The sequence below is a fragment of the Amblyraja radiata genome, chromosome 3 (assembly GCF_010909765.2).
Source record: "Amblyraja radiata isolate CabotCenter1 chromosome 3, sAmbRad1.1.pri, whole genome shotgun sequence".
NCBI classification, from domain to species: Eukaryota; Metazoa; Chordata; class Chondrichthyes; order Rajiformes; family Rajidae; genus Amblyraja; species Amblyraja radiata.
In genome coordinates this window covers 82,278,462-82,304,873 of record NC_045958.1, presented here as the reverse complement: position 1 = coordinate 82,304,873, position 26,412 = coordinate 82,278,462, and the positions used below count along the sequence as shown (strand labels likewise).

Here is a 26,412-nt window from a genome sequence, read left to right as displayed (position 1 = left end):
AAAATTTGAAGTTGATTTTTTAATTTAACCAGTACTGACTTGTTAAAAAATATATATAAAATAAAAGCAAGGAATAACGAAAGCATTCATGAGCAAAAATCAAATTGCTGGAGGAACTCAGCGGGCCAGACAGCATCTCTGGAGAGAAATAGACACGAGCACGTTTCGATTCGGGACCCTTCATCAGACGAGACTCTGGGATTCTGTAGGATGACTTGAATAACAGGATGGAATCATTGCAGAGGCGAAAAAGGCGTAGGAACAAGGAGTTTGTTGTTCTGGGATACCAGGTAGTTAACACTATCCCTCACTGTAAAAGACATTGGATGTTAAAATCTATTTAGGATTAAAAGTTATTAGTGCACATCAAAAAAACACCCAAAAATTGGTGGTTTCAGATTTGCAGACATCACAAGCTATGCATTGAGCACTGAATAAACAAATCAAACAATAAACAAAGTCAGCTTTAACCAAACTCATTCATTCAATTCTACAGAAATGCTTACAATGTGTACATTAACATCTTTAAGTATAACAATTAGGCAAAACATGGATATAAATACAGTACTTGAGGCAAAAGATTGTTTAGACAATACTTAAGATTGTTGGGATTCAGAATATTGCTTTCTACTGTGTGTTGAACCTTAATCCTGACAGCTCACCAAGGCACGTGTTCCCTTTATTTTTAGATAGTACACAACAGGACATTCAGCTGCACAGGTCTATGCTGGAACTAACAGTCCACACAAATCTTCTTCCACCTGCTGTTATACCAGGATGAAGTTGAGTTTTAAGCACATATCCCGGTGCCATCATTAAGATCATCCATTTAAACTGATGTGACATTAAACAACTAGCACTCATCTCTGCTGCTGAGACCCTGATCAAGCATTTGTTACCTCTAGTTTTGACAAAACCCAACACACTCCTGACCTGCCTCCCATCTTCAACTCTACATAACAGAGGCCAATTCTGCACACGTTAACTCCAACCAACCCTCCCTTGTTTAAGAAGGAACTGCAGATGCTGGTTTACACCGAAGATAGACACGGAATGCTGGAGTAACACAGCGGGTTAGACAGCATCTCTGGAGAAAAGGAATAGGTGACGTTAATAGGAATAGGAAACTCATCTATTCCTTTTCTCCAGAGATGCTGCCTGACCCACTGAGTTACTCCAGCAGTTTGTGTCCATCATCCCTCCCTTGTTCACCTAAACTGGCTATTAATGATTCAACACCTTTTCAATCCCAATTACCTTGTTTCAAACCCCTTTCCAGTCTCAACCTTCCCTGATCTCCTCCAGTCCTTCAATCCATTTTAAATTTGAGAACTTTGATTTGACTGTGAAGAAGGCACACCAACACTGTTACTTCCTTAGGAGACGGAGGAAATTCAGCATGTCTCCAATGACTCTTACAAACTTCTACAGATACACCATAGAAAGCATACTGTTCCAATGCATCACAGCTCGGTTTGGGAACAGCTCTGCCCAAGACTGCAAGAAATTGCAGAGTTGTAAATGTAGTCCAGTCCATCACACCACAGACCAGACACAGACCACTTTGACTCCATCTACACTTCACGCTGCCTTGAAAAAGTAGTCAACAAAGTCAGACTTGTCCTATACCAGTCATTCCTTCTTATCCTTGCTCCCATCTGGCAGAAAGTACAAAGGCTCAAAAGCGCACACCCTCAGTCTGAGTAACAGCTTCTTCCCATCTGTTATCAGGCATCTGAACAGCCCTTTCATAAGCTAGGGAACTGTCCAATTCACCTCCACACCGTTGTGAACAATGCACTTTGTCTATGGATCTGATGTGGAGAACTATATTCTGTACTGTATCCTACACTTTGGCCTATCTATTGTACTTGAGTTTGACTAGATGGTATTTATGTTTAGTACAACCTGATACAATTAGATGCATGAAATACAAAGCATTTCATTGGACCTTAGTACACATGACAATATGCAGCCTATAGCCACACCTAAATCCTTCACGTAAGGCTCCTCAAACACCCCCAATTTTAATCACTCTATGACATCAGTCCCAAGCATTGGATTTCTTAGACCAGTCTAGAGAAGCACTGTAGCCACACAAGGAGCATTTGTAATCTGGAATTTGCTGCTTGCAAAGACGGTGAAAGCAGATTCAATTATTTCTTGCAAATTGAAATGAAACAAGACGCTTCAAAAAGAAAAAAAATAACTGCAAGGCTGAGGCAACGGCCAAGGAACAAGAGCGTGGAATGTTTCAGTAAAGAGATGACTTGGGTTCAATGAGTCAAACTTCCTCATCCTGTGCTTCTGACATTCCTTTATCCCAATTATATGACTTTGCTACTTCTTCTGTCACGAGTTCTATTCACTGCAGTTCAATGAGACTTTTGATTGCAACCTTCATGTGGTCCACCCTGTTTCGACAAATGTAATCAACCTGGCGTGCACAAACAGAAGATCAAACAGAACAAGTTGTCTTACATCTTTAGGCTGTGCACGCCATACACAAGAAGACTTTGTTCAAGTAGCCTCAATGCTTGGTGTGAAATAGAACCTTTCCGGGAAATCCTATCCCGCCTCCATCACACCGTTCAGGCCAGAAGCAAATCATGTGGCCATCGGTCTCTGAAGTTAATATTCAATGGAGCAAGCAAATAAAGAAATTCTTACCTGCTGCCACCACCCTGACATCCTCGTGCGCTCTGTGCCTTCCAGCTGCTCGTGCATCGCAGTCCTCATGCCACCAGAGGGCGTGGACTGTTAAATTAGAGCACAGCACATTAGAACAATATTAGCTGGTGACTCAAGAGGTAACTTATGGGGCTCAATACAGTACATGGAAAATAGGCGCAGGTGTAGGCCATTCGGCCCTTCGAGCCAGCACCACCATTCAATATCATGACGGATCATCCCAAATTAGTACCCCTTTCCGGCTTTTGCCTCATAACCATCGATTCCCTTAGCCCTAAGAGCTAAATCTAACTCTCTCTTCAAAACATCCAGTGAATTGGCCTCCACTGCCTTCTGTGGCAGAGAATTCCACAGATTCACAACTCTCTGGGTGAAGTCCTCATCTCAGTCCTAAATGGTCTACCCCTTATTCTTAAACTGGTTCTGGACTCCCAACATGGGGAACATTTTTCCTGCATCTACCCTGTCCAATCCTCTACGAATTTTATATATTTTTATAAGATACCCTCTCATCCTTCTAAATTCCAGTGAATACAAGCCCAGCCTGCCCATTCTTTCATCATACGTCAGTCCCGCCATCCCAGGAATTAACCTGGTGACCTACGTTGCACTCCCTCAATATCAATAAAGTCCTTCCTCGAATTAGGAGACCAAAATTGCACACAATACTCCAAGGCCCTGTACAACTGCAGTAGGACTTCCTTGCTCCTAAACTCAAGTCCTCTCGCAATGAAGGCCAACATGCCATTGGCTTTCTTCACTGCCTGCTGTACCTGCATGCTTACTTTCAGTGATTGATGTACAAGGACACCCAGGTTTCGTTGCACCTCCACTTTTCCTGATCTGGCACCATTCCCATAATAATCTGCCTTCTTGTTCTTGCCACAAAAGTGGATAACCTCACATTTATCCACACTATACTGCATCTGCCATGCTTCTGCCCACTCACCCAACCTATCCAAGTCACCCTGCAGCCGTCATAGCATCCTCCTAACAGCTCACACTGCAACCCAGCTGTGTGTCATCCGCAAACTGAGAGATGTTACATTTAATTCCCACGTCTAAATCGTTAATATATATTGTACACAACTGGAGTCCCAGCAACGAGCCTTGCGGCACCCCATCAGTCACTGCCTGCCATTCTGAAAAGGACCCGTTAATTCCTACTCTTTGATTTCTGTCTGCCAACCAGTTCTCTATCCAAGTCAATACCCTACCCCCAATACCATGTGGTCTAATTTTGCACACTGATCTCTTGTGTGGAACCTTGGCAAAGGCTTTTTGAAAGTCCAGATACACATCCACTGGCTCTCCTTTATCCATTCTACTTGTTACATCCTCAAAATATTCTAAAAGATTAGTCAAGCATGATTTTCCCTTCATCAATCCATGCTGACTTTGACCGATCCCATCACTGCTTTCCAAATGTGCTGCCATAACATCTTTAATAATCAACTCTAGCAACTTCCCCACTACTGATGTAAGGCTAATTGGTCTAAAATTCCCCGTTTTCTCTCTCCCTCTTTTCTTAAAAAGTGGAGTCACATTGGCTACCCTCCAGTCCACTGGAACTGATCCATAGTCAAGAGAACGTTGGAAAATGATCACCAATGCATCCACAATTTCTAGGGTCGCCTCCTTGAGTACTCTGGGATGCAGATCAGGCCCTGGGGATTTATCTGCCTTCAATCCCAACAGTTTACCTAACACAATTTCCTGACTAACATGGATTCCCTTCAGTTCCTCCCTCCCACTAGGTCCTCGGTCGCCTAGTATTTCCGGGAGATTGTTTGTGTCTTCCTTAATGAAGAGAAACAAAGTACTCGTTTAACTGTTCTGCCATTTCCTTGTTTCCCAATATAAATTCACCTGTCCCTGACTGTAAGGGACCTACATTCGCTTTCACTAATCTTTTCCTTTTTACATACCCAAAGAAACTTTTACATGCTTTCTCTGGCTGGGACATCAAGGACAAATAATCTGTATCTTAAAATAAGGGCCAGCATTTCAGGACAAAGGAGAAGGATTTCTTCACTCATCATAGGAATTCCAATTCCAACGTTTGTGGAAGCTCAATTGCCAAGTATATTGAAGAGACCTTTTGTACATTCAGGGGATCAATAGATATGGAGTAGGCACAGGAGTGGGCAAAATACAAGAACAGTCATAGTCTTATTGAATGGTGGAGTAGGCATAAGGAGCTGAATGGCAAACTAATGGTTCTTTTATTTATGTTCATGCTAATTATTCTTTAATATTGAGTTGAGGGGTGACATACAAATGTTTGTTCACATGGTTTTATAACATTTTATTCCTTAGGGACAGCATGCTATAATTTAACTCATTGCTTGACACAAGTTTCATTGGATCCCCAGTTCCTAAATTTGTAAATAAGGTGTACAAATTCATTCCCCGACGTACCGGTAGTTTATTTACATGAGGATCCTCAGATGCTGATTTATCAAAAAAAAAGCAGCAGCTTTTTTTCAAAGTTTATTTTCAGGGCCGATAACTAGTTTGACTGCCCAAAATGCAAAAAGGTATACTCGGACATAACATAGGTGGGCCTGGAATATTCAAGAGCATCTCTCAAGTAGGCATCCCATAGCAGCACAAAGGGCCAACATTGAAAGGTTTGTTATTTGGTCTTTAAGGGACACAAGAATCACAATGCAAGAACCAAGCGACCCATCAGATGGTAGCAAATGCAAGAACAATGCATGTGGGTTTACAGAGCGGCACAGCAGCGCAGCAGTAGAGTTGCCACCTTGCAGCGCTAGAGACCCAGGTTCAATCTCGACTATGGGTCTTGCCTGTATGAAGTTTGTATTTTCTCTGTGACTGCGTGAGATTTTCCCAGGTGCTCCAGTTTAGTCCCACATTCCTAAGATGTGCAGATTTGTAGGTTAACTGATTTATGTAAATTGTCCCCAGTGTGTAAAACTAGCGTATGGGTGATAGCTGGTCGGCACGGATTTGGTGGGCCATAGGGCATGTTTCCACGTTGTTTTCTTTAAACTAAACAAATTGTCCATGCGTTGTTATTTAAAGACAAACACGGGACAACACTCATGCACTCAGCAGATGATCCTGTACCTCAATCCCACTGGATACTCCTATCCTTTCATTCCCCGAGTGTCTGAAAATGTATTGGCCATAACCTTGAGCATACCCAAAGCCTCCGCACCCACGGGTCTCCATGGTAACCAACTACAAAGCTTCACAACCAGCAGAGTGAAGACATTTCTCATTTCAGTCCTGAAGAGCCACCTCTACTCCCAGGGATTTACTTCCTGGGCCACCCAGTCTGAGGATACAACCATAAAGCAGAATCTTGCACATTTCAAAGAGTTTGCCTCAACAAACCACGTGATTTCTCAGTGAATAATTGAGTAGATTTAATCCATTGAATGATCATGGGTTTTAAATAAAAACTCAGCGTTACCTCTGTTGAGTTGGCCAAATTCACTGTGGAATGCGCCAATTAGTTTGCAATATCCAACATGGTCATGTGCGCTCACAGCTTTCTGGAAGGCTTTTCCCCACACAGCAGGCCCGCCTGCCACCATCTGGTAACTTACTAATTCATATACACCTGGTATCGGGAAAAAAGATATATTCAAAATTAGTGTGAGATGATAGTCGATCTAATGAATACCAATTTCCCTCCTGGCATATACAAAGTTCTATCATGTCATCGTTTCATATCATATCAATGAACAAGATGGAACATTACTGCACAGGCAGAGACCAATGTGTGGATCCAACTTGCTACTAGGGTACAGTCCGATCCATCTTGACCCTAAAGTACATTGGACTTAGGTGCAGGAGTAGGCCATTCGGCCCTTCGAGCCATTCAATATGACCATGGCTGATCATCCAAAATCGGTACCCCATTCCTGCTTTCTCCCCATATCCCTTGATTCCGTTAGCCCTAGGAGCTATACCTAACTCTTCCTTCAACTACATTAGTGAAGAGGAGGTTTTTAAACAGTCTAATCGTTTCTCAGTGACCATTAGGGAAAAGCATATAATTTTATTCTAGGATTGCGCAATTTGTTTCCTACTTCCATGCTGGGATTCCATCTCGCTTCCAGATCACATCCCCGCCCTGCCCTAACAAAGAAGCTGATAAAACGAGACTTGATGTGGAAAAGAAAGTTTTTCAACATACCTGGTTTTGACGATGTATGCATCTGTGCCCAAGGCACCAGGTAGGTGACTTCGCTGATCTGATGGTTAAGCATCGGCATCATTTTTGAAATATAATTCTGTTGCCAATCCTTCTCCTGCATTAAAGATCTTCGCACTGCAGTTCGCTCCTTGTAACTGCCTGAGGGAAAAGTCATTTGATAAACTCTGTTACTCAGACACCACATATTAAAGTTTGCGCTTCTTCATTACTTATCATAATGTTACATATAAAAATTGTATTACTTAAAGGTTGACAATATGCAAACCCCAGTTCGCCTGGGTCATAGCTCTGTGGATGGAAATGTGGCCCATAGAGACATCACCTAACCTCAAAGGTATAGCAGACAACAAGATGTATCCCCAAGCTTATGAATATTGGGAATGAAAGAGGAGGATTCCATCATTAGCCCATGAAGGCTGCCTGCCATTTAATTGGACCCCGGTTGCTTTGTTTCTTAACCTCAGCGCCTTTCTGTCTCTCGCATCCCTTAAGGGTTTCGGATTCAGATGAAAAGCAATCTTAATGCCCCGTCCCACTTAGGAAACCTGAACGGTAACCTCTGGAGACTTTGCGCCCCACCCAAGGTTTCCGTGCGGTTCCCGGAGGTTTTTATCAAGTCTCCCTACCTGCTTCCACTACCTGCAACCTCCGGCAACCACCTGCAACCTCCGGGAACTGCACGGAAACCTTGGGTGGGGCGCAAAGTCTCCAGAGGTTTCTGTTCAGGTTTCCTAAGTGGGACAGGGGCATTACCACTTGTCCCTCTGCACCACAAGCTTCAACACCCAGGTCCAACTCCAGGCCACAAAAGTCTAGATTGATATTTGGGGAGTGCGGCATAAGCTATCTTTCTGTGTAGGAAGGAACTGCAGATGCTGATTTAAACCAAAGATAGACACAAAATGTTGGAGTAACTCAGCGGTCGGTCCAGGTAGCATCTCTGGAGAGAAGGAATGGGTGAGGTTTCGGGTCAAGATCCTTCTCCAGAATGAAAGTCCCAGGAAAGGGGAACGAGACATATAGACGATGATGTAGAGATAAAGAACAAACGAATGAAAGACATGCAAAAAGTGACGATGATAAAGGAAACGTGATTGTTAGCTGTAGCTTGGTGAGAACGAAAGACTTGGGTGGGGGATGGGTGGAGAGAACAGGAACTGTCAAAGTCAAACCCTTCAATAAGACTTGTGGACGACTTGATTAACCATCAGCAGTGAGTTTATTTTACTTGCACAAGGAGAGAGTGTCACAGCCAAAGGTTGCGATCACAACTCTAAAACTGAGTCGGTATACCAGAGCATTTATGCACCAAAAAGATAATTACTAAGGAAGTACAAGGGTGAGGTAGATCAATATGTGAATTACCAGACCTATACTTTACTTTTACGTTACACAAAGGTCGTGACTCCTTGGCTCTGCACTTGACTGGGTACAAAAGGCAAGGATAATTAATATGTTAATAATCCAGACACTAGATCGCAACCTGGCCCAAGAGGATCCATGGATAATGAAGGTACCTGTGCTCAATAGTGGTTTCCGGCTGGTGGTTTCCGAGTGCCGCAATGAACTAAGGATAATGTGTATGTTAACTGATTGATATTAACTGGCATCTTTGGAGTTTCACCAAGAACGGAACACAAAGGCGAGGGAACGATGTGTTAATGATATTTGCGTCAGGGCTGGGCGTTGTGGAGATAGTGGTGGGTATTGGAACTCGCTGCAGAACCCGAGATGCAGCACGGGGCGTAGCAGTGTTGGAAATGGTTTTGTGGCATGGAAGGTGCTCGCTGGTGACTTTATTAAATGTATTTAATAAATAAAGCACCATCAACAGCTTTGGGACTTCCACAGAATGCAAGGGTTACTTGAATTTAGAGAAATCAATATTCAATATCCATGCATTGTAAGCTGCCCAAGCAAAATATGAGGTTCTGTTCCTCCAATTTGCATTTAGCCTCACTCTGACAATGGGGGAGGCTTAGGATTAGTACATCTTCGCTCTGGCTGCCTGATCTCCTGGTTGCTAAACATTTTAATTCCCCTTCCCATTCCCACTGACCTTTCTGTCCAAGGCCTCCTCCACTGCCAGAGTGAAGTTATCTTTCTGATGAAACATCAAAACTTAAGTCATGTCTGCTCTTTTAATGTGTCTTGGTCAATCTATACATTTTACAAATAGATAATCTGATCATTATTGTGGGAGACTGATGTCTGGCCGACGAGGAAAAGGGGAGATGCAGCGAGACCTGGGTGTCATGGTACACCAGTCATTGAAAGTAGGCATGCAGGTGCAGCAGGCAGTGAAGAAAGCGAATGGTATGTTAGCTTTCATAGCAAAAGGATTTGAGTATAGGAGCAGGGACGTTCTACTGCAGTTGTACAGGGTCTTGGTGAGACCACACCTGGAGTATTGCGTACAGTTTTGGTCTCCAAATCTGAGGAAGGACATTATTGCCATAGAGGGAGTGCAGAGAAGGTTCACCAGACTGATTCCTGGGATGTCAGGGCTGTCTTATGAAGAAAGACTGGATAGATTTGGTTTATACTCTCTAGAATTTAGGAGATTGAGAGGGGATCTTATAGAAACTTATAAAATTCTTAAGGGGTTGGACAGGCTAGATGCAGGAAGATTGCTCCCGATGTTGGGGAAGTCCAGGACAAGGGGTCACAGCTTAAGGATAAGGGGGAAATCCTTTAAAACCGAGATGAGAAGAACTTTTTTCACACAGAGAGTGGTGAATCTCTGGAACTCTCTGCCACAGAGGGTAGTCGAGGCCAGTTCATGTGCTATATTTAAGAGGGAGTTAGATGTGGCCCTTGTGGCTAAGGGGATCAGAGGGTATGGAGAGAAGGCAGGTACGGGATACTGAGTTGGATGTTCCGCCATGATCATATTGAATGGCGGTGCAGGCTCGAAGGGCCGAATGGCCTACTCCTGCACCTAATTTCTATGTTTCTATACGTCAGCTGCCACATTTCCTAGGTTACAATAGCAACAATAAACAAAAGTTAATTATCGGCACAAAATGCTGGATGTAGATCCAGAGTTCTTCTTTCTGATGTCTGCAAACCTTTCTAATCCAAAGATGCATTGATCTCAGACTTGAAAGTGGCGATGTTTGAAGCCAGCAAAACCTTTTAAAAGATGCCAGAAAATTAAAAAAAATACACGCTCACCAGCTAACACTAAATGCAGCCATGTTCATCGTGATGACTCAGTCAATTAAAGCATTATGCCATTGACACTCTGTCAATGAAAGCACAGTGCAAACTGAACTCTTTAGAGCTAAATCAGTTGGCATCTTTGTTCCCTGGAACGCGTCCCGAGTGTTAACTGACCTAATTGCAAATTTCTAATATTCCTACAGAAAATACCCCCCCCCCCCATTTTGCTTAAAAGTGGCTAACATGATATTCTCTTTGTTCTGAATTCTAACCCCATCCATCAAGGGAATTATTATTTTTTTTTTGTATGTCCTCTTTAGAAGAGCCGCTTTCTACTTGAACCGTCTAAACTTACTGAATTGCACATCATGCACATTAGGCTTCTGGTCAACTTGTGACACTATCCAAAACTAATATATTCTTCCCGAAATGTTGTGCTCACAGCGGAAGTGCAACCAATGGTCCAGTATATTTATGAGGCAATCTCCTCCCTTTTGAGCCCCCTTAAGATAAAGGTCTCAAGGTCATCAATCAGTTAGCTGCAGACTCCGCCCAGGACAGGAAGGCTCTGCAGGAACGGAAGGGACGTCACGACCGCGGTGCCACAGGTGCTGTCGCCGAGGGAGGACGGACGGAGCCGCGGCTCGAGAGACTAACAGAGACTAACAGAGGTAAAGAGGTTTGCCACGCACTGCAAGGGAGCAGTGGACCAGACAGGAAGAGCGGACGGAATTACCATTAGACAGCCAAACCAGTAGGTAATTTACGGCTGGGGTGAATACTTTCCCATTTATAGGAGGTAGGATTATATAAATAAGGGGTGTATCAATACAGTAGGGGATTCTTAAATAGGACCAGTTAATTACTTATATAAGATGGGCGGTCAGGAGATGTGCCAATACTGCGAGATGTGGGAATTTGTCGACACCATTGATGTAGAAGATCCCTACAGCTGCAGTAAGTGTTTGAGGCTAGAGGAACTCCAGCTCCGCATTGATGAGCTGGAGACCCAACTTCATACGCTGCGGTACATCAGGGAGGGGGAGTATTACCTGGATGTTTTGTGCCAGGGGATGGTCACACCGACCAGTTTAACTAATTCAGTAGGCAGTGAGCAAGGAAAGGAAGGTGTGGCCATAAGCGAGGCAGGTAGGGGGAACCAGGAGGAGAATGCGGCAGGAGCCACAGCCCTTGTCCCTGACGAGCATGACCGAGGCTCTTACTCAATGTAAGGACGGGATCAGGGGCTGTGGGAGGGATGAGCAACCTGGCTGCAGCACCGTGGATCAGGAGGCCATTCAAGAGGGGGGAGTTAGAAGAAAGGCCGTAGTGATAGGGGATAGTATTATTCGGGGGGTAGATAAGGTTCTCTGCGGCCAGCAGAACATGTCCCGAAGGCTGTGTTGCCTACCCGGTGCTAGGGTTAAGGATATCTCTGCGATGCTGGAGAGAAATTTGCAGAGGGAGGGGGAGGATCCAGTGGTCGTGGTCCATGTGGGGACCAATGACATAGGAAGGACGAGGAAGGAGGATCTGCTGAAGGAGTTTGAGCAGTTAGGGAATAAATTAAAAAGCAGAACCTCGAGGGTACTGATCTCCGGATTGCTACCTGAGCCACGGGCCAAATCGGCGAGGGTACGTAAAATTAAAAAGCTGAATGCGTGGCTCAAAGACTGGTGTGGGAATAATGGGTTTGGTTTCTTGGGCCACTGGCACCAGTACTGGGACAGGGGGGATCTGTTCTGTAAGGACGGACTTCACCTGAACGGTGCTGGGACTGGGGTCCTGGCAAATCATATAACTAGGGCAGTAGAGAGGTCTTTAAACTAAGTAGCGGGGGGGAGGTATCAAGGGGGGTAATAACGGCAGGGGTAGAGGAAATAGAGCAGGGTATCAGTGGGGAAGCGGAAAGTCAAAATGTGACAGGAGACAGAATGTGTGAAGATAAAGCTCTAGATGTAAAAGGGGCAAAAACGGAAAGGAAGGGTAGTAAAAATCATCTGAAAGTGCTTTATCTAAATGCACGGAGTATTCGTAATAAGATAAATGAATTAACGGTGCAATTAAGTATATATAGTTATGATATCGTGGCCATTACGGAGACATGGCTGCAAGGGGATCAGGACTGGGAGTTAAATATAGAGGGGTACTCGACAATTAGGAAAGATAGACAGGAAAGAAAGGGAGGAGGGGTGGCCCTTTTAATAAGGGAGGGAATAACGGCAATAGAGAGGAAGGATATTGCGTTGAAGGATCAGGATAGTGAAACAGCTTGGGTACAGATAGAGAATAACAAGGGGAAAAAAACACTAGTGGGTGTAATTTATAGACCTCCAAACAGCTGTGACGCTGTTAGTCAGAACATAAATCTGCAAATAGTTGACGCATGTAAAAAGGGAACTGCTGTAATCATGGGGGACTTCAATTTTCATATTAATTGGGCAAACCAAACTGGGCAGGGTAGACTAGAGGAAGAGTTTATAGAATGTATTAGAGACGGGTTCCTAGAACAGTATGTCACAGAACCAACAAGGGGGGAGGCAATCTTGGATCTGGTCCTGTGTAATGAAGCAGGATTAATTAAAAATGTCATAGTTAGGGACTCGTTGGGAACAAGTGACCACAATATGGTCGAATTCCATATTCAAATAGAAGGGGAGCAGGTTGAAACTCAGGCTAGGGTGCTTAGTCTAAATAAGGGGGATTATGAAGGTATGAGGACTGAGCTGATCAAAGTTGACTGGGATAGCAGACTCAAGAATAAGACGTTACATGAGCAGTGGTGTACGTTTAAGGGTCTACTGTATAACCTTCAAGAAAAATTTATTCCTAGGAAGAAAAAAAGGGGTAAGGGTAAGAACAGTCAGCCATGGCTCAGTAAAACTATAAAGGATAGTATTCGGCTGAAGGCAAGGGCATATAAGGTAGCCAGAGATAGTGGGAGGGTAGAGGATTGGGAAGCATTTAAAGGTCAGCAAAAAATAACTAAGAGATTAATTAAGACGGGGAAAATAGACTATGAAAGGAATTTAGCGAACAACATAAAAACTAATAGTAAGAGTTTTTATAGCTATATAAAAAGAAAAAGGGTGGCTAAGGTGAACGTTGGTCCATTGGAGGGTGAGACTGGAGAGTTGTTGGTGGGGAACATGGAAATGGCAAAGGCATTAAACGAGTATTTTGTATCAGTCTTCACCATAGAAGACACAAAAAATATTCCACCGCTGGATAAACAGGGGGCGGTAGGAATGGAGGAGCTAAATACTATTAAGATCACCAAGGACGTGGTATTAGGGAAATTAATGAGACTGAAGGAGGATAAATCCCCTGGGCCTGATGGATTACATCCAAGGGTCTTGAGGGAGATAGCGGTGGGGATTGTGGATGCATTGGTGATAATTTTCCAAAACTCCCTGGAGGCAGGAACGGTCCCAGTGGATTGGAAAATGGCCAATGTAACACCTATATTTAAAAAAGGAAGTAAACAGAAGGCGGGTAACTATAGACCGGTTAGTCTAACATCGGTGGTGGGTAAAATGTTAGAGACAATTATTAAAGAAACACTAATGGGGCACTTGGATAAACATGACTTCATCGGACAGAACCAGCATGGTTTTGTGAAGGGGAAGTCCTGTTTAACGAATCTGCTCGAATTCTTTGAGGAAGTAACAACCCGGGTGGATAAAGGGGAACCGGTGGATGTGGTATACTTGGACTTCCAAAAGGCTTTTGACAAGGTGCCACATAAGAGACTATTGCTAAAAATAAAAAATTATGGGATTGGGGGTAATATATTAGCATGGGTAGAGGATTGGCTAACAAATAGGAAGCAGAGAGTGGGGATAAATGGTTCATACTCGGGATGGCAACCGGTAACTAGTGGGGTTCCACAAGGGTCGGTGCTGGGACCTCAGTTGTTCACAATTTATATAAATGATTTGGAGGAGGGAACCAAGTGTAATATATCAAAATTTGCGGACGATACAAAAATGGGAGGAAAAGTAGGGGATGAGGAGGATAGGAAGAGCCTGCAAAAGGATATAGATAAGCTAGGTGAGTGGGAAACAACTTGGCAGATGAAATTTAATACTAATAAATGTGAAGTCATTCACTTTGGGAAAAAAAATGATAGGGCAAGTTATTTTCTAAATGAGGAGGAGCTGCGTTGTAATGCAACGCAAAGGGATCTAGGGGTATTAGTACATGAATCACTAAAAGTTAGTATGCAGGTGCAGCAAGCAATCAGGAAGGCCAATGGAGTTTTGGCCTTTATTGCTAGGGGGATTGAGTATAAAAACACGGAGGTCTTGCTGCAGCTGTACACAGTATTAGTGAGACCACATTTGGAATACTGTGTACAGTTCTGGGGTCCATACTTAAGAAAGGATGTACTAGCCCTGGAGGCAGTGCAGCGAAGGTTTACAAGATTAATTCCTGCAATGAGGGGATTGACATATGAGGAAAGGTTAAGTAGGCTGGAACTCTACTCTTTGGAGTTTAGAAGAATGAGAGGCGATCTCATTGAAACATATAAGATCGTGAGGGGCCTTGATCGGGTGGATGCACCGAGGATGTTCCCAATGATCGGGGAAACTAGAACTAGGGGACATAGTTGCAGAATAAGGGGGGGCTCTTTTAAAACTGAGATGAGGAAGAACTTCTTCACCCAGAGGGTGGTTAATTTATGGAATTCACTGCCCCAGGGAGCAGTGGAAGCAGAAACTTTAAATATATTTAAGACTAAAATAGATGGTTTTTTAGCTGCCAAGGGGATAAGGGGCTACGGGGAGAGGGCAGGGATATGGACCTAGGTATGGTTAGTATAGTAAGACCTGAGTGATCTCCTGGACAAGTGTCGATCGCCTGGATTGGGGTCGGAGAGGAATTTCCCGGATTTTCTTCCCGAATTGGACCTGGGTTTTTATCCGGTTTTTTGCCTCCCCCAGGAGATCACGAGGTTCTTGGGGTGGAGAGGGGTGATAGCGGTATAAAGGGGAGGGTAGTGTCTTGTGTTCTGTGTCTTGTGTCTACTGTTTGTGGGTAAGTGTGTCTGTTTAGTGTTCAGCCATGAGCGAATGGCGGTGCGGGCTCGACGGACCTGGTGGTCTACTCTCGCACCTACTTTCTATGTTTCTATGTTTCTAATCAGACTGCTCCTGTACATCAACTTTTAATAAATTATGTAATACCATTCAAAATCCTCTTGACATTTAGAAAGTATCGTCATGCCTATTTTGAGTCTGAAGTGAATGACCTTGCATTCCTCCATACTAAACTCCACTTGCCTGTGCAGCAAACAGATCTGTCTAGACTCTCGAGCACTCTCCACCATCCTGTGCTCCTCTACCTGGCTTCAAATGCAGTATAACCTGAAGATGGCAGCGGTGAAAGGCAAAGGGGCAAGATTGTGGCTGTGAGCTCGTCTCTCACACCCCCCTCAGAAAGAGCCTCGATTTTTGTGGCAGTTCAGGGCAGCGGTACATGGCGACCGTGGAGGACAGAGACGTGGCTGTGGGAGGTGACGGCTAGTGTGGCGGCAGTGGCTGCAGGTCGTGGTGAGGGAATGGGAAGACGAGGCGGCCGCTGGAGGCCCTGCAGCCGTCGGGTGAGCGAGCAGATCAAGCGCAGCCTGCAGCAGCTGCACAGCATAGGAGTGGCCGTGAAAAGAAACCTTCCGCGGCGCGTAGGAGCAGGATGACTCTGACATCTTTGATCCAGTGCCGCCAGGATTTTATGCAGTGTCATGCACTTTAATAGTCTCTTCAATGTAACTTCATAAAATGTCTTTAAACGAGTGTTCAATACTTGTGATTCATTTTCTAAAATGCCAAAAGCAGGTCTCGTGCATGAGCACAATCACAATTAATTAAAACAAAAATTAATTTACTAATTTAGTCTTCCTGCAAGCAATGCGTGATGAAACTGAACAAATCTCACTAGAGCACTACCAATCCCTGCTGTTCAACTATTCATTAAAAAAGTGCCCTCTTGTTCCCGAGCTTCCTTTCACAGCAAACAGCTTGATCCCGCGTAAACCTCAATTTCAAAACACTAAATCTTCTCTTAACCTTCACTGCTGTAATGAGAACCATGGAGACACAAGAGACTGCAGATGTTGTAATTTTGAGCCAAAAAAAAAAAAAATTGTTGGAGGAAGTCAGCAGGTCAGGCAGCATCTGCCCACACCACGTGTTTTTTGGTATACAAGATGAACAATGTTAAGCCATCAAACATATCTTCTAGTGCTCTCGCTTAACTTTTTTTCCCTGGTGCCAGCTGGGCAACCTTGGCAGCTTTTTAGGTTGCCAAATGACAGCTTAGGTGGTCATTTAAGATGGTTTGCATGACGCGTGCGATAATGTGCTCGGACGAAGTGTGCAGTTACCAGTCGGTATTATACTCAATGAAGCATTCACATATTATTTCTGCTTCAAATAAAGTCACAAACTAAACATATTCACCAATCAAGGCATGATATATCCCACAATGACATGCAGCAAAATTATAAGACAGTATCTCAACTCTTTTTACACATTGCAATTAATGCAATTTCTATTAGTTCTTTCCACTTACAAACAAAAATGTGGTTGGATTATTCAGCGTATGATCAACCTGTGTCAATAAATCCTGGACCATGGTAACATATATGCGTACATATAGTTGTGAATGTTGCTCATTAAATAACTACAGTACTGATACTCCATATGAAGAGCATTGATTTGCCGTTAAAATGAATTCTGTAATAACGTGTCAACGGCAGCAGTGACAATCGAACACTGCGGTTTTAATGTTCCACGTGTTCACAATTTAATTAATCCATCTTTATGGATTAAAACAAATAATAACATTGGGAATTAAAACACATTTGATTGCATTCCGTTATCAAACAGTCAATGTTCACTCTGAAGACATTCCCAGGACAATAGGGTCAGGGAGGGGGATGTGTGTGAATCAGTGCGGGGTGGATAGATGGCGGGGGGGGGGGGGGGGGGGGGGGGGGGGGGGGGTAAGAAGGCAGTCGGTGCAGAATGGATGGATTGAGGCAGGTGAATTAGTACGTGTTGGTTAGATTAGGTAAAATTGTAAGGGGAGAGCACGGGGGATGTCAGTGGTGTTGAATGGGGGGATCAGTACGGGATGGATGGGGGTAGACAAAAGTGCTGGAGAAAATCAGCGGGTGAGGCAGCATCTATGGAGCGAAGGAAATAGGCAACGTTTCCGGTCGAGACCCTTCTTCAGACTGTTCCCCCCCCATTCTTCTTGAATGGGTGGATCAGTACAGGATGGATGGGGGGGGGGGGGGGGGGGGGCGGCGGTGTCAGTACAGTGTGGATCGGAGGGTCCGTGCAGGATGAATGGTGAATTACTACAGGATGAATGAGGGGAAGGAGCAGGGTAAATGGAGGGTGGGTCAGTACGGGATGAATGCGTGAATTAGCACAGGATGGATGGAGGATCAGTACAGGATGGATGGAGGAGAAGTGCAGGATGGATGGGAAAGGGGTAATGACAGGGTGAATTGGGGAACCAGTGTAGGATGGATGGGGGGGGTGGCAAGAGAATCAATGCGAGGTGGATAGGGTGATCAGCGCAGGATGAATAGATTGGGGGGGGGGGGGGAAGATGTGGAGGGGAGCACAGGGGATGTCAGTGAGGACTGAATAGAGGCGGCAAATGGGGATCAGTGCGGGATGGAGAGGAGGGGTCCCAGGATAGTGGGGGGGGGGGGGTGGGGGTGGAGGGGGCGTACAAGAGAGAGAGAGAGAGAGAGAGAGAGAGAGAAAGAGGGAGAAGTGGGGGCGAGGTATGGAGGAAGGAAGGTCAGCTCTCCTCGGACCACATTGCCCCGCTGCCTTGGCCGTTATGATTCCCTCGCCACCGCCTCCCTCCTCCGCCAGCCAACAGCAAGGTGCGGGGCCGAGCGGTGCAGCTCAAAGATCCTATAGCTATAGTATCTTTGGTGCATCTGCTTCAGAAGGGTCGGAGCGAATGACGGGCCCCGAACAGCGGCAGCAGCGGCCGCGACAGCGACTCCATCTCCTCCTCCTCCCGCACCCCGCCCGTCCTGATAGCAGGCAGCGGCCGCTATCAGGGCGGGCGGGCGGGGAGCGGGAGGAGAAGGAGATGGAGCCGCTGTTCGGGGCCCGTCATTCGCTCCGACCCTTCCTCACCCCGCACCTAGTATCTTTCCCACGCAATACAGCCGTCACCGCCAACACAAAACGTCGCGTTCCTTTTCTCCAGAGATGCTGCCTGACCCGCGTAGTTACTCCAGTTTTTTTGTGTCTCTCTTCGGTACAAATCAGTATCTGGTTGCCAAGCCGGGCAAAATGACTCGGTGTTTAGGTTGCCCGGCGGCGCTTTGAGTGGTCAGTGGCACCCGGGCAACCGTTAATTTCGAGCCCTGTCTTCCCCCTTCGAGTCGTAGCAATCCTCTAATCTCCCTGTTTTACTGTCTTGCAGAAGCAGAACCAAATGGGTTGGGGCATTGAGACCCAAATGCAATAAGTTAATTATTTTAACCATCTATCTGGCTTTACATTGATGCCCCCTTTAAGGACAAAAAACACTCTTGGGCCCTTCTGAGATGAAAAGCTCAGCGTAAAAGCTTTGTGAATTTACCTTTTGTATCAATGACATTACCTGAGGAATATTACTTTTTCTTACCATATTTCCAAATATGAAAGACTTCATTCATATTCCCAAACTCCAGAAACCAGTAGCCAACCAATTCTGATATGGCAGTACGCAGGTGAATCTTATCTTCTGTAAGGTTTAAAAAGTCAGCCATCTTGCCTGGCTTTATATTGTATGTGCGAAATTCGTAAAATGTGCCATGTTCCTGCTGGGGTCCTGTGGATGTTCCTACAGATCTGTGAAGCTGAGAAAAGAAGATTATATAATAACATTGAAATATGGCTTTGCTATTTTAGAACTTCAAATCAGCATCCACCTCCCCATTGCACCATCTGCAAATAAAGGAGAGTGTGCCGAAATCCCTCCAGAATTAATTTACAACTAAGTGCCTTCAATTTGTGCACACGTCATTTTGAGCCTCTTATGGCATCACAAATTAAAAGATGATCTTTCGCCAGCATGAGAAAACAAGGCACATTTTAAGACATCTGCAAACTGGCTTAAGCATTGGAAAATTCTATATGGTATGCCCAGGCAGAAAGTATATATTGAGTGCTTTGTGGTCAGAATCATACAGCAGGGAAGCACAGGCCCTTTGGCGCAACTCGTCCATTGAATAAAATTGAATACATTTTATTAGCCATGTATACATACAAGGAATTTGCCTTGGTGCTTTGCTCGCAAGTAACAACACGATATACAGTAGACAATTAAAAAATAAAACATTATAATTTAAACATGTGAAGAATGAAATAAAATACCAGAGCAAAAGGAGGCTACAGACTTTTGGCTGTTGAGTAGAGCTACTGCTCGTGGAAAAAAGTTGTTTTTATGTCTGTCTGTTGCGGCTTTGACTGTCCGGAGTCGCCTTCCAGAGGGAAGTGCTACAAAGAGTGTGTGGCCAGCGTGAGAGGGGTCAGAGATGATCTTACCCGCTCGCTTCCTGGCCCTTGCAGTGTACAGTTCGTCGATGGGGGGGAGGTGGAAAGTTTGCAGCCAACAAACTTCTCGGCTGATCGAACGATGCGCTGCAGCCTCCGGATGTCATGCTTGGTGGCTGAGCAAAACCAGACCATCATGGAGAAGATGAGGCCAGGCTCTATGATGGCAGTATAAAACTGGACCATCATTGCCTGTAGCAGATTGTGTTTTCTCAGCTGCCGCAGGAAGTACATCCTCTGTTGGGCCTTTTTGGCTGTGGAGTCGATGGTGGCCTCCCATTTAAGGTCCCTGGAGATGATGGTTCTAAGGAACTTAAATGACATCACAGATGAGACTGTGGTGTTGTTGATGATGAGTGGGGGAGAGGAGGGGGAGCTCTTTTAAAGTCTACAATCAATTCCACCGTCTTAAGAGCATTGAGCTCATGCCAACCATGCAGACCAAGATGCCCCATCTAAGCAAATCCTACTTGCCTATGTTCGACCCATATCCTTCCAAACCTTTCCCATTCTAATACCTATCCCAAGTGTTGTTAAATGCTGCTATAGTACCTGCCTCAACTTCTTCCTGCAGCTCGTTCCATAAGTCACCACACCCTGTGTGAAAACATTGCTCCTCAGGTTTCTATTAAATATTTCCCCTCTCACTTTAAACCTATGTCCTCTGGGTCTTGATTCTCGTATCCTAGGTAAAAGACTGTGCATTCACCTTATCTATTTCCAACATGATTTCATATCCCTCCATAAGATCACCCTACAGCCTCTTGCGCTCTAAGGAATAAAGTCTGAGCATGTTCAACTTTTCACTATAGATCAGGTCCTCAAGTCATGAAAACATCTCCAATGGTTTCTTAAGAAGTTTTAAGTTGGGTTGTATGCCTTTGAGCAAAACATATTTGAGAGGAGATTTGAGAGTTGGACAAGATCACAGCTGGTTTGGATAAGGTGGCGAGAAGATGGTCCACTTAGTAGATGGATTAAGAACCAGATGTCCAGATTCAGAGACATCGGAGACTGGGTGATGGGAGAAAAAGACTTGTTGAGATGGAATACTCAAGGAGTAGTGGAAATAGAGCCAATCAGGGATTCCAAATGGGGTACTGGATAGGTGCAAGATAAAAAAAATTTGTATGGGAACAAGCAGGAGAATGGAACCAAATGAACTGTCCACTGTAAATTACACAAAAATGTGGGGAATTGATAGCCATGTGAAAAAGAATAGGTCAAGGAAAGGTGGTGGAAAGTGATTGAAGATACTTCTCTGACTCAGCAAAGACTTGGGTGAATGGCAAACATCTATGTCATATTGGAAAAGAAGATGATTATTCAGCAAAGATACAGCATGGACTCAAAAGGCCTATTTCTGTGCCATTACAATTCTAGTGAAGACTACACATTCCAAGAACTCATGTGTTAAGTTAATATACACTAGCAGATTTAAATAATGCATCACACATCAGGCTCTCTGGAAAACATGCTTCATAGACAAACATTTACAATACCAGTACCAATTCACTGTACCAGAGAGCACAGATGGGGGCTATGCATACTTGTGCATGGATATTTTGGCATCAGAGATATATTATGTGTAACTGCAGCAAGTCTCCTATTGGAGACTTCCTCAGTGCTAAAGCACATTAGCATAATGGAAGCTGCAGTGCATTTTCATTTGGACAATGTATGAGGAACTACAAGGATGAAAAAAAACCCGAAAATAATTAGCTCTGTTGGAGAGAAATTGAATGATTTGTTAAGAGTTGGTCAAAGTTAGAAATAGGATGTTTGGAAGAAGCATTCTGATTTAAAGGAGGATGAAGTGACCCCATGGAAACATGACCCTTAGTAGTATGAGAAGAATAGTGGGCTGGTTGATGCCATGAAAATCCTCAAAAAGGCAGCGAACATCATCAAGGACCACACCACCCTGATCACACTCTCATTTCACTCCTGCCATCAGGAACAAGGCATAGGCACTTGAAAACTGTAACATCCAGGTTCAGGAACAGCTTCATCCTAACAACCATCAGGCTATTGAAAACTATTAACTCCAAACTACCTTGATTGCACCAGGGAATTTGTGTTGTCAGGACATAAAACACTCTTGACTGTTTTCCCTCACACACTCAACAACTTCCACTAAACTCACAATGACTTCTCCACTTCCTCTTGCCTCCACCAGCGATGCTACCCTAGGATTTAATCTGCAGTAGTAGTGGTATTTTAAAATCTGTCCTCACTCTTTCCCCTTAAATGTTCTAGCTCTCTTGGAGTAGAGCAACTTGGAACCACAAGCTATTGATTTCATCCTTTCCTATTCCCTTTACATTGCTGATCTTTGTCCTTCTTTTCCGGGTCCCTCGGACGATTTAGGATTAAGAAGGCGTGGGACCAACTTTTCCTGAAGATGTACCTACACTTGTTCTTAACCTTATCAAACACCAACCCACCAGTTGACACCCCAGATGGTGTGATCTATAAGCAATCAGATGATTAATTTAAAACTTAAATGCAATGGAAAGGCCAGCCAAGGATCTTGTTGAGATGAAAACTTGGAAGATGAGTGGACTCTCTGCGTTCCACTCTGTAGACCATCAGCTGCTCAATAGATTCACCATTAGCCATGAAACTTCTGCATCACACCAGAGAGTTAGGAGGAGCCCATTACCAGCATTAGTGTGGATTAGCTGGATCGTAATTAAACTTTTCAACAGTGGAGTGTACAGTCGCTTTCATCAATGCCATAGCTGATCACTTCTAAGAGTCCACTGGAGAGCTTCTCAGTGCTGCAATTGTATAATTTTAACCCCACAACTTTCCTCCAACTTGAACAGGTTCCTTAACCAACCAAACAAACCAAGCAACTTCCTCCTCAAAATGTATCTGTTTCATTACCTCACTCCCTGCAAGATGCATTAAAACTTTAGCCACTCTTTTGGTCAAGTATCCTAAAACATTATGTCCATGGGTGTTAAATGAACCATGCAGCACCATAGGACGTTTTACCACATTCGATGTAAATGCTTGCTTTGCTGTTTAATTGCCCACCCCGTCATGGATCAACAAGTGCAGTAATTTAGTGGGAGCAAAGTGCAATGTCCTTTTCAGTGAACAGACCTGGATCATATAATTATCGAGCTATGAAGCATGAAAATAGGCCATTCAGCTAATTTGTCCATACAGACCAAGTTAGCATTTTGGCCCAGATCCATTTGCCAGGATTTGACCCATTTCCCTCTAAAACCATCCTATCCATATATCTGTCCAAATGCCTCTTGAAAATCAGAATTATATATCCGCTTCTATAATTTCCTTTGGCAGGTAATTCCAGATACGGACTACACTCCGAGTGAAAAATTGCTCCAAAGCTTTCTCTTACATCTCTCTCCTCTCAACTTAAGTCTATGCCCTGTAGTTTTAGAATCCTCTACCCTGGGAAAATGACTAGCGTTCACTTTATACATACCCCTCATGATTTTGTATACTTCAATATGGTCATCCCTTAACCTTCTACACTCCAAAGGAAGATATCCCTGACCCTCATAATTCAAGCTCATAAGTCCATGTTACATCCACTTTAGTTTCTTCTGCACCCTTTCCAAATTAATAACATCCTTCCAATAAGTGGGCGACCAGACCTGTACACCAAGTGTGATTCACTGATGACATGTGCATGGTGTCCCAGCTTTTGCACTTAGTACCCTTCCCAATGAAGGCAAGCGTGCCAAATGCCTTCTTCACCACCTTGTCCACTTGATTCACAACTTTCAGGGAAGCATGCACCTGTACTCCTAGATCTCTTTGTTCCACAACATTCTCCAAGGCTTTTCCATATATTGTGTAAGACGTACCAAAGACAATTATCAGATCTTCCCAATAGATTCAAATCCTGTTGTAAATGTAGATATCTTCCTCGCTGTCCACTATGTCAATAATGTTAGTGTCATCTGCAAATTACAAACTACATTGTTATCCAAATCGTTGAAGTAAATAACGAGCAACATTGGACCCAGAATCAACCCCGGAGCAGACTACTGGCGACAGGCTTCCAAAGCTAAAACTACCTGAGACTTCTTACTCCAAACAAATTTTGAATCCAATTGACTAGCTCACATTGGATTCCAAAGGATCCAATCTTCAAGACAAGCCCACCACGTGGGACCTCGTCAAAGACCTTGCCAAAGTCCATGTAGACAATATCCACCATCCTACCCATATCAATGCTCTTGAAACCTCTTCAAAAAATCTCAGGTTTTTAAGACACAATTTCCCATGCAAAAAGGCATGCTGACTATCTCTAATCAGTCCTTGCCAAATGTTGGTAGATCCAGTGTCTCAAAATCCCCTTGAAAATTTTTTTCCACTACTGATGTCAGGTTCTCCACATTGCCCTTATAAAACATTACCCATCCTACAGAACTACATCAGAGGCTGAAGGTGATGCAAATACCTCTGCCAAATGCCTTTGAAATTTCTTCCTTAAATGTCCATAAGTCCGAGGATGCACTTAGTCAGGTACTGGGGGTTTGTCTACCTTAATGTCTTTTTAAAATGCCTAAACTGAAGAAGAGTCTCAACCCGAAACGTCACCTATTCCTACCCTCCATAGATGCAACCTCACCCGCTAAGTTTCTCCAGCATTTTTGTCTACCTTCGATTTTTCAAGAATCTGCAGTTCTTTCTTAAACTCCCTCTTTGGTAATTTATATATTGTCCAAGACATAGCAACTCATATGCTTCAATTCTTCAGTAAAAACTAATGAAAAATATTAATTTAACATCTTCCCCCATCTTTTGTGGCTATCACAACAATGACCATGTTGATCTTTAAGGGGACCTATCCTCTGCCTAGCCACCATTTTACTCTTAATATATCTGTAGAATGTCTCAGGATTTTCCTGTACCTTGCCTGCCTGCCAGATCAATTTCATGACCTCCTTTTGCCCACCCGATTGCCTTCTCCCCCAACAGTTGTTGTACTTGCAGAGCGACTCACTCAACCCCAACTGCCTAAATCTGACATAGGCCTCCGTCTTTTTCCTTACTCAACATCTTCCATCAACCATCTCTCTTGTGATGTGCTGCTGTGTACATTTAGGTCTTCCTAATGAACAATTGAAGGCCACTGATTATTGGCATTTCAAAAGCAATGTCAGTTTTCACATTGCCAGAACATTGGATACAATTCACCTCATAAATTGTGGGATACAGTGGACTACGCTCTTGCTTTAGACATGAAGTTGTGTGACTACCGACACTTGGCCACAAAATTCATGTTTGACGCCACGGTATTAGGTGAATGTTGGAAGTGCCTTATTTCCATTAGATTATTATCTTCTCTCAGTGGATGCAAATATATCAAGGAACCCGGGCCTCACGGGTCGGAGCCCCTCGGGCCGAAGCCTCGCGGGTCAGACGTGGAGCCTCGCAGGTCATTGAAGACCAGGACCAACTGCGCCTGGGTCAGCGCCACGGAGGTGTCTGGAGAGGACCCGGCAACAATGGTGGAGAGATCGGTGTGGCGGTCGATGATGGCACCGACCGACGGACGAGGACAGACATGTGGAAGCGCGGATGCCAGAAGGAACAAAGGAGGACTCAGCGTGGGGGGACCGCCGCGAAGAGGGGAAGGGGGGAAGAACAAAGGGGGTCCTGGCGCAGGGATACTTTGTAACTTTGTAAGCACCCTTTATGAGCGAGAATTTGCATACCTTGGGTATGCAAGCAAAGAATTTCACTGTGACAATAAAGTATTCATTCATTCATCCAAGAAAATTGGGGCTTTTTAACTAGTGTCATGATCAACGTACAATCATCAAATTAAGATTGCCAAAACAGAAACCACAGATCATAGGATGTAGTCAACATGTTCACATCACTTCAGTTGTTGTTCTCCCTGTTATGATCTGTCCTTTCTATAAGTGACAATATCACCCATTTTTAAATTGAAACTATATTTTCACAAGTTGTTTTTGTAAATAAGCTCAAAGAACAAATATAATTTCTTTTTTTTTAATGTTATAATGGAACTTGGAACATATTTTACTTTTTTTTCAAAAATAGATCCAATCAGCGGCTACTTTGCATATCAAGCTTTCATTAACTGATATCACTCACTAGTCCTCGCTGAAGTCTTTAATGAACAAGGCTTTCTTCGGACACGTTCCCTTACCCAGCGCCTGGATTCCCAGGAAATGCTACGTGCAGCTGGTCTGGCTCCATTGCTCGACAACCGGAGCTGCTGACTTGCTCCACCGTATGTAACTTGGAGTAACTTATCCTGGCCCAGGAAAAAAATAATTCTTCAACATTAGCATATCGAGCCATTAAGCGGGTGAGAAGTAATAAATAAGCATGCAATAGGAAATCGCGTCGGTTTATGCGTGAAGCAAAGCCTCAGAAAATACAATGGCTAACTAGAAGGGTCAAATATTGCAAAGTCAGATGACCGTAGACAATGAAACGCCAATGTCGCCCTTCGGCCTGGTGACTGTTGCATGTTTACCTGCAGTCCGGGGAAGACACAGCGTGCAGCGGCCACCCGGACTTGGCCCAGCTTGCTGCCGAGGCCCAACATGATCCTGGCGAGGGCAAGGCGAGGAAACAGCGGCGGGCGAACGCGGTGACAGCGCCGCGGAACGTTGAGACACCGCTACCGAACGTTGCTACAGTTGCTCGGAGCCTGTGGCCGCTGGGACTGGGCGCACGGCGCTGCACCGCCCCCCGCCTCACACTCTCTTCCCTTCACCCCAGCCTGCAAAGTCCCAAGCCACACTGTCCTGCACG

General features: G+C 44.3%; 1 protein-coding gene across 4 annotated transcripts; it reads right to left on the bottom strand.

The window, feature by feature from the left end:
• Positions 1-26,412, bottom strand: LOC116971227 (protein NipSnap homolog 3A-like). Of its 4 annotated transcripts, none has more exons than XM_033018215.1 (7): positions 26,132-26,412; positions 25,799-25,906; positions 18,719-18,932; positions 6,866-7,024; positions 6,273-6,286; positions 2,671-2,757; positions 1-310 (listed from the first exon to the last, which is right to left on the bottom strand). In XM_033018215.1, exons 1-7 carry the CDS (start codon positions 26,201-26,203, stop codon positions 308-310), a joined length of 657 nt encoding a protein of 218 aa, XP_032874106.1. In that variant the 5' UTR covers positions 26,204-26,412; the 3' UTR covers positions 1-307. The 4 variants fall into 4 exon arrangements, with proteins under 4 accessions (XP_032874106.1, XP_032874103.1, XP_032874105.1 ...); XM_033018212.1 differs by having other exon boundaries at positions 6,137-6,286; positions 26,132-26,409; XM_033018214.1 differs by lacking the exon at positions 6,273-6,286 and having other exon boundaries at positions 26,132-26,411.